General features: G+C 40.1%; 1 protein-coding gene across 1 annotated transcript; it reads left to right on the forward strand.

Moving 5' to 3' along the window:
- Positions 1-3,859: 3,859 nt before the first annotated feature.
- On the forward strand, positions 3,860-7,074 carry Pmar_PMAR015982 (conserved hypothetical protein; the record flags this gene model as incomplete). Its single annotated transcript, XM_002767160.1, has 9 exons — positions 3,860-3,881; positions 4,479-4,516; positions 4,560-4,631; positions 5,304-5,371; positions 5,655-5,730; positions 6,162-6,303; positions 6,628-6,731; positions 6,811-6,894; positions 7,054-7,074. The coding sequence occupies 9 exons, from the start codon at positions 3,860-3,862 to the stop codon at positions 7,072-7,074; spliced, it is 627 nt and encodes a 208-aa protein (XP_002767206.1).
- Positions 7,075-9,305: the final 2,231 nt, after the last annotated feature.

Below are 9,305 nucleotides of genomic sequence, written 5' to 3' on the forward strand. Positions count from 1 at the left end.
ACTAGTGATGGCGGTTTTCTCGCAGCAGAACTAGTCTAGTTCTTCGGTGCGAAGGAGCGGAGCTCGCTGAGCTTCTATCGAGAACTCAGCGGGCTCTTATTGAAATCATTTTGAAAATTGGGTGACTAAAAACAAAAAGTTGTCGGGGGTTGGCTGGCGTCGTCGACGTGGCGGACCACGTTCCAGAATAGCAGAAGGCGTGGATAGACGTCTCCAGCCAAAACTGTCTCATGGAGGCATGAAAGAAAAATGACCATCATGGAATTCGAAACTGGGTTGCATGCTCGATAGTCGTGATTACTAGCGTAATGAGCTAACAGTTCATCTCTTGTGCGAAGAACTGTTTTGTCAAAAATAAGCGGGCAAAGCAACAGCCACACTTTCGCTATATTTTTACGCCGGTGGGCAGTCAACGGGGGACAGGTTGGTTACGGTCCGGTGTCGGGTTGACAATCGAGAGCTATTCGCGTCAAATCCTTGCTAGAATAATGTAGTATATTATATCCAACAATCACCAGTGTTGATTGTTGGAGCAGTTATTATGTGGTAATGTGGTGTAGTGGTTAGTAGTATTGGTGTAGGGATTAGATGATTGTGGGCTCCATTCTTGGTTAGGATAATTAGAGCCGACGATTTTACTCAGGACTTCACCCGAACGCACGTGTGCATGTAAGGCACACGTACTCACGGCACACATGCTGGCGTACTTTGTGACTCGACTCATGTGTCATCATGAAACGGTCAGAGTCGTTCGAGGTGAAGTCTCTAGAAAGGACTGGTCGAGTTATCTGAGATGACTTAACTTAGCGATGTAGCTGCAACTTGCCAAGGGCTTTCGCTTGGTTCTATTAAGTCTAATAGACCGACAGTGTTGATACTACGAACAGTGATAGGTAAACGCTTCTCCGTAAAAGTACGATAATGAAGAAGTTGTTGAATATGGTGTCGAGAACAGCACTACTATACGAGTGAAACCTCTGATATATATTTCTCACTACCTCGTTGCGTGCCAATGGAGAGCAATTGTCATTATCATAGTAGTAAAAATACATAATGAAAATAGTTGCAAAAATATGGAAAAAGTGTGATTACTCGGAGAGCTAGAGGTGACACGGACAGCTTCCTATTACAAACTTTCTACTGGACAAGAGCCTGGCAGACTTCACACATCTTATTAGAGGGTCGGTAGCTTCGAAGTGATTTCGTCGTTAATGTTAACAACTGCGGAAAATCCTAAGCACGAAGGAAACTCCTCAGAGGAAAATTTTCAGCCAGACGAAACTGAACTAGTAGTAACTGTTCTGGTGTCTCTGATTCGACGATCTGAGAAACACTCAGATGCAATCTGAAACCGAGTTCGAAGTGATCACTGAGAAGTTTGATGACAAGAACGACAAAGTAAGAATGTGATGTACTCCACTGGAGTTCCTTCCTAGTGATATGAAAAATATATTTCACGACTGCTGCATATCACCGCGAGCATTACGCCACTCTACGTAAAACGGGTGAAATTTTGATGAAGTACTCCAATGCAAAAATGCAACGAAAACTCAATACTTTACGACATATTGCAAGTGTATTATTCTTAGGATGCAACCGAGAGAAGTCAAGACGAGATGAATAAGGTGAGCGGTGATATTCATTGTGTTGAGAATTTCAACTTGGAAGCAAACATAGAATTTCTCGAAATATTTCATGCTGACCTCAGTAGTTCTCCATCAGTATATTATGATTATCATTCACCTACTACTTTTAAGTGTTCCAAAAATCGAAAAACATGATTTTAGCAGAACTTTTTTCCGCGTTACCCGTGTAGTTGCAGACTGGGACCCATTTAGTTTCGAGAGATGACGTTCACCTGGGTTTGATAATAATGAGAAAAATGTTCCTAATGTGATGACAGCCATGTGGAAAATTCACAAAGATTCCCCTCTCCGGGAACTTCATAGTTTCTTGTGTGATTGAGACGATTCGCAACGGAATTATACAAAATTGGAGTTCACCACGTTTGAAAAACACTAGGAAAAAATATACTTCACGACTACTGCATATCACCGCGAATGTCGGCGTTTTTACATGGAGTATTACCACTTGGCACAAAAAATGTATTGTGAAACTCCTTTGCTTTGCATGAAATATTCGATCGATGATGAGATGAGCCGCATTCTCTTTGTGCATGCAGGAAGTGGCTTACCAAGAAGAGTTGAATGATAACTCGTCCGTACTTCTTCGAGAGGTAGGCAGTATCACTCGTGACAATAACACGCACCTACAGTGCGTGCAAATGTGTGTTATTTTCCGAGATTAATAAGAATCGATCTAAACCTATATCGCATAAACAGTATGAACATCGCTATGAACAATCGATAGCGACAAAATGTTCGCTATCATCAATCCCAGAAAAGAAAAATGCAAATTCTTCATATTTGCATATCAAATTGGCACACACTTGAGCTTCACCCGTTCTACATGAAGTCGCGAAAAACGCGACATTGCGCTATGCAGTAGTCGTGGAATGTATCTTCAGACTAGTGTTTCCCATATCACCGGTGAAACTCCACTGCACTTCACAATGGAGTTTCACAACCCGTTTTACGTGAAGTGGCGTCGTAAAACTCGGTGAAAAACTAGGCGATATTCGCGCCTTGCAGTAGTCATGAAATATGTTTTTCACCAGTGTGTTTTTCATATCACTAGGGTGGTGAAACTCCAGTGTGTGATTGCCGAGCACGCGGAGGCTAGACGTATGCACTCCAAAACTAACTCGTACTACTCTCAGTGATCAACTCTGAGGCAAACATCAACACTACTACTAGCGGTGTATGTTCATCTTTCTGAGCTTCACATTGCGAATTGCATGTAAATTTCGAGAGAGAGAAGCTACAGAGCTTGACAAGAAATCTCAGGAGGGAAAATTGAGCGAAAAAATTGACAGTGTAAAGGAGTTTCACAACCCGTTTTATGTGAAGTTACCCAATATTTGCGGTGATATGCAGTAGTCGTGACATATATACTTTTCACATCAGGGCCTGTGAAACTCCGTCGTTGGTTTTCACCAGTGTGGAAGGAATTATGCGCATAATCGACTGAAATGGAACAAATTGGGGAAATTCCTGGAATTTCTTGTTGGTTCTTGTACGCTTGTGGCAGAATTCGTGGTTGAATTTTATAATTTGTAAGGAAACTTCTGAGGACAGAGCTGGAATATATGTTCGCTTTCCTCAGCCGAGCTCTTCACCAATGATATTAGTTTATGTACTAATCAGTGGATAATTTCCTAGTAAATCTCCCCAGCGTTTTCATATTGTCATCACCGACATGTGTAGTTAATCATGTGCATATTTCCCCCCACACTTGCTGAGGAGAGCAAGCATATATCGCTTCGGTGTGAAATTCGCTGTTTTAGGTGGGGAAAAATGAACAACAACTTCGTGAGATTATGGAGCTCAGAGAAAAGAAAAGTCACTTGGAAGAAATGCTAAGACAAGCGCAGGAAAGAAAAACACTTTTGATGAAGTAAAGTTGAGTGGGGTGGCTACTTCTCCGTGAGTTCGTGAAAATTTTGGGGAAAAGTCTTGGTGATTCCCGAACACTCTTGCCCGAATTCTATTACCGGAGTTTCACAACGACCCGTTTTACGTGAAACTCGGTGAAAAACGCGATATTTGCGGTGATATGCAGTAGTCGTGAAATATATTTTCCACTAGCGTTTTTCATATCACTAGGGTGGTGAAACTCCAATGTGTGAACTCGTATATACAATTAGTGAAGGAGCTCGCGACCTCGTGAAAGCGATTATATTTTTCATCATTGGCCGTGATATGAAAACATATTTCACCGCGAATATCGCGTTTCTCACATGGAGTATTACGCCACTTCACGTAAAACGGATTGTTGTGAAACTCCAATATACTCCATATATTCATCATCAGACTTATTTTCTTATTTGTTTTCATATGTTGAAGTTTCACAAGCCGTTTTACGTGAAGTGGCGTAATACTTTGCGAGAAACGCGATATTTGCGGTGATATGCAGTAGTCGTGAAGTAAATTTTTCGCTGATTTTTTTCATATCACGGCCTGTGAAACTCCATTAATTTACCCACTCAGTTTTATATTTTCATTATATATTCACCTCCAATTTTTTCATAATAATTTTTACATTTCCCGGTGGTGATATGGATGCTCCTCAGAGACAGAGATTCTCTCGAAGCGAGAACCGCAAAGTTAGTAGACGCGGAAAATAAAAAGGAAAATTGTGAGTTGTGTTATTGTTGGTATGTGAGGTGTCGTCATTCAGCTTGGAGAAATAACGTTCCCAAGGATTTGATAAGAATGGGGAAAATTATGTTCCTAATGCGATGATGTTCACATGGGAAGCTAGTTTAAGAATGTATTCCTAATCATGTAGAAAATTTTAAATGGGTTCCCCCCGGTAACATTATAGATTTGGGTGTCGTATTGGTTTTCATATGCTAGGTGGTAAAATTGCTGATAAAAGGAAGACAGAGTCGAAGGTGAAAAAAATTTTTTCGCAAAAAAATTATTTTTCCATCGCAGATTACAGATGAGAAGTATAAGGATTTCCTCAGGAAAGTTCACTCAGCTCGAGAGGCGCTGATTCGGCAAGAAGTGAGTAAATTTTGGGAAAATAATTACTTTTTTTTCGAAAATTTTTTCTGTTTTTTCGTCAGTGTAGGGAATACATAATCGCTTTTCTTGAGCGGAGTTTTATCACTAATTACACGAATTTGGGTAGAAGTGTAAAGAAATCATGAAAAATTTCTCGAAATTTTCATATCGTCACCAACACATGTAGTTGACCATGTGCATATTTTCTAGTACTTTTTCTCATGTGAATGTTAGAATATGTGCAATGTTTTTCTTGTCAATGTTTTATGAATTTCCAGCTAGTGAACAAATAGAGCAATTTGTATATAAACTCTTTCAATGATGTGAATCGCATGACGCGTTTTACGGGTGATTTATGCGTTTTTCGTGAAATGAAATATGTTTTTCATATCACTAGGGTGAAACTCCATTTTTTCGATCCTCCATTAAAATTTTTTATTACTATTGTTATTCACGTTCACCGAGGATTCTAAGATGATATGAAGACCATATTTGCGTTGACGAAAAATTCCTCTGAAAAAAATTAGCATATTTCAGTCTCACCCTAGTGATATGAAAAGCACTAGTGATAAATATATTTCACGACTACTGCATATCATCGCGAATATCGCGTTTTTCGCTACTTCACGTAAAACGGGTCGCTGTAAAATTTTTTGTAAATTTGTGATTCAGGTTGATAGTCGTGAAGCTATCGATGAGCTGCGAGCAGTGTTGGAGAATAAGCAAGCTAAAGTGGCCGAGTGCCACAATGCGTTGAGGCAATCTCGCTCGCCCTGAATAATTGATTAATAGTAAAGCTCAATATAATCGTGCGTGAAAAATTCACAGCATCGGATGTATATATAATGGGAGCACATACATCGTGGCCGATAAAGTCGGCCTCATCCTTCCTTTGTAACCTCTATGTGTGACTGTTTCGCTGCCCCTGAATAATCTCTACTATTTGAGTTCAATATAATCGTGCGTGAAAAATTCACATATATATACTCTGAGTGATAATTCATTTTCGATGAGTGTTTTTAGAGACTTCAAGAGGCATGTGGCTCGCGATAGTGAGTACATGCGCAGCGGGAAGAAGATACCGTTGAAAATCATCCAGGTGAGCGATTTTTTGTGGGTAAATTTTTACGGTGTTCCCATCTAGCTTTGAGAAATAACATTCCTCAGAGTTCGAAAATGATGTTCCTAATGTGATGACATTCACATGGGGAAAACTGATCGAAGAATATGGAAAATTCAAAATGAGCCCCCCCCGGGAACATTATAGATTTTTGGATGATCCACTGTTCGTAAAATAATAATATTTTTGATCATCAAAAATTATTTTTTGTTAATCATCAAAATATGATGTATCATAAAAAATAATTTGCTTCATAGTTTAATATTTTTGATATTTTTGTACAGCATTTTCACAGAAAATTGGAAAACGTGAAAAATGGTAGACTCCATAGTTCATTATTTCTGACAATAACAAGGAGCACATCATTTTCGTATAAAAAATGATGATTTTTTTTATGACATTTTGTGCAGGAAGTTGAAGATTTCGAATTAGACAAGAACGCGGAGCTCGAAGAGGCTCGGGCCACCCATATCACGTTGAAAAATAGGCTCGTGAAATTAGAAGCAGAATTACGTGGAAGGGATCAGCTTGCGGAAGGACTTCATATCATAGGTGCGTTATGATATCAATGGAATTACCATTTTGAATCTCTGTGTTGGAGATAGTATGCATTGGAGTTTCACAACGACCCGTGTTACGAGAAGTGGCGTGATACTCTGTGAAAAATGCGATATTCGCGGTGATATGCAGTAGTAGTGAAATATGTTTTTCATCAGTGCTTTCCACATCACGGGTATTTTTTGTGGAATAACTTCATGCTATGTGTGTCGAAAAGGTTTTTGAGCGAGAGAAAATTTCAAAAAATATTCAAGAAAATTCGAAAATTTCAGAAGCTCATGCGTTGTCGTTGGTGTTACTGTTAATATTTTTTCGCAGATTTCGAACAGTTGAAGATTGAAAATCAGACATTAAGTGAAAAGATTGGAGAACGCCAAGAGCAGGTACAGGAGCTGAAGAAGAAGATTATCACGACTATACAGGTTAGATTGTGAAAAATGGATTTGCCAGGATTTGAACCCGGGACATTCCGCATGGTAGATTGGATTCTTACGGTTTTAGGTATTGGCTCATATGCGAGAGAAGATGGGGTTTCTCGAGAAGCGAGGGGGGAGTATTCATTCCTCCCTCACTGAACTCGATAAGGTGAGAAGTCTTCTGTGGTGAGTAAACGATTTAGCTTTGAGGAATAGTGTCCCCTAGGGGTATTGGGAAAATGTTACTAATGTGATGACATTTATATTATGGGAAACTTAATTTTGCAGGATGTATTCATAGTCATTCTCGGAATTCAAAATATTATAGGATCCTGGATGGTCCCCCTGACGTTGATTCGTTCTTTACTATTTCTCTACGACTACATCAGTGGAGCTCTCGGGAAAACGTTATAGTTGATGCATATTGCAAGTAGAACTCTCCCAAGAGTCCGTTAGTAGCACCTCAAACAATGGGCAGGAGAGCGCACCAACGGAGCACCTAGGAAGGGAGACGGACAGCGAGAGAGCGAAGTCCGTAGCCCGCATCCCAAAAAGCGGTCGTTAGAGACCTCAGCGCGTGTGCTGACATTGGCCACCGCGCGAGGGGGCAGGGTGAACTCGGCAACTGCATAGTTCTACCTCGTTACACAAGTGTAACGTCCAAAAATATGAATAGCCCTAGTTTATGTCGAGTATTTTTTAGTCACTAATATTTCTATTAGTTATAATGTATATAGTTAGCATTTATCAAGATATGAATAGATATTAATAAATCACGATATAATTAACTATTATTCTTGTTCTATTATTAATGGTCACATATTACCTGTAACTAGATCTATTGGAGTTTAACAACCCGTTTTACATGCAAACTTGGGGAAAAACGCGATATTCGCGGCCTGCAGTAGTGTCCCACTAGTGTTTCTCATATCACTAGGGTGGTGAAACTCCATTGTATAAATAGATAATATTAATGATAACATATATTTTTTTGTGTCGTGTTGGAAATAAGGCTGTGGCAAGAAAAACACTCCGAACTCCGTTTTCTCTTCGCCTGGAAAGTCCAACTCGGTGAGGAATTATATGTTTGCTTTCCTCGACTGAACTTGTGGGTTTTTTCATTATGCATAATAACTATGGTTATTCCTTGCACCAAATAGCGTAATCGATAAGCTACAGCTATAACAGGGCGGGCGAACCTTAACAACTTGCGGGAGCTGCATATCATTTTTGGGTAGAAGTGTACAAAAGCCAACGATAATTTCCATATTTTCATCAACACATGTAGTTGACCATATGCATACATTCGTGTACAGGAAATAGTCGGGCAGCGAGAGTTGGTTGCCAAGACTAAGCGCGATCGAGATGGGTATCGCAGTGAAAGTGAAAGGCTTCGACAAAGGGCCGGCATAGTCGATTCGGAGCTCATCACGAGGGACTATGAGGAAAGGTTCCAGCTTGTGTGCATATGTACGTTGGTATGCTGTTTACTGCAGGAAAGGAAGAGTAGCAGAGCTGAAGGAAATCGTGGAGGCTCTAAAAGACCATTATGAAAGATTGCTTTCTTACATGTCACAAGAATGAGTGATTTCTGTGTGTGTTGGTTTGAGTCGTGTTTTCGTACAGTTTGGTAATCACTTGTGGATTAACTGAGATTTGGCTGATCGAAAGAAATTTAACTCTCTTGTGGTAGAAAAAATGGTGAATAAAAAGGACGCATTTCTGTCAAAACTACTATACCAACTCAACAACGACCTCTACCTCGAAGTAGAAAGTGTCGGTCCACTTCACTGTAGAAACACTACCAATAGTAGCAGGATATTGATGGTATTATACCATCGAATGGTGATAAAAAATCATAACGAAGAAAATGAAAGTCGTCATTATGATATCATCGAAGCTCATAATACAACTGACGAACAGCGACTACGGCCAAGTGAGCAACCGCGGAGACAACGTCACTGAAAGTGATGAGGGTAGAATCTCAATGAGAGTAATTGACAATGAACTTGGACGAAATGGTTAACAAGAGGTAGAGTAGTACAAAGTTTTAGATAATAGTGTTACGGCGAAGTCTAAAACACTCCTGGATGGTCAGGGAGGATTTTCCGAGGGTAGTCGAAATATTATTATTTAGCATTTAACAATAACTGTCTCACGACTAGCCTACCTCATGTAAACAACCTGGAGGCGATTCGGGCCAGGGAATAATCTAGAAACCTATAATGTTGGGAACTCATTTTGAATCTTCAATCAGTTTCCATCACATTAGGAGCATCATTTTCCCGATTAATATTAAACCCTGGGGAACGTTATTTCTCAAAGCTGGATGGGTCCCTGATTCGGGCGAGCTACACGTCTGAGTGCGTCGGAATGAGTGCTCTTGAATCACTCGACAATGAGATGCAGGCCTCCCTACTTCGTCGTCCGGCTCTCTTCCGTGCACTTTTCTCAGGGTTTCGAAATTTTACATTTTCGTGCAAGTATTGACTTGTAGTATTAATCGCGAGAAGTAACATTCGACATTACGACATCTTTCGTGTGCAGCTAATGCGATCTTACTGAGCCGTGTTGTCCTAG

Source organism: Perkinsus marinus (assembly GCF_000006405.1).
Source record: "Perkinsus marinus ATCC 50983 genomic scaffold scf_1104296971092, whole genome shotgun sequence".
Classification (NCBI taxonomy): domain Eukaryota; phylum Perkinsozoa; order Perkinsida; family Perkinsidae; genus Perkinsus; species Perkinsus marinus.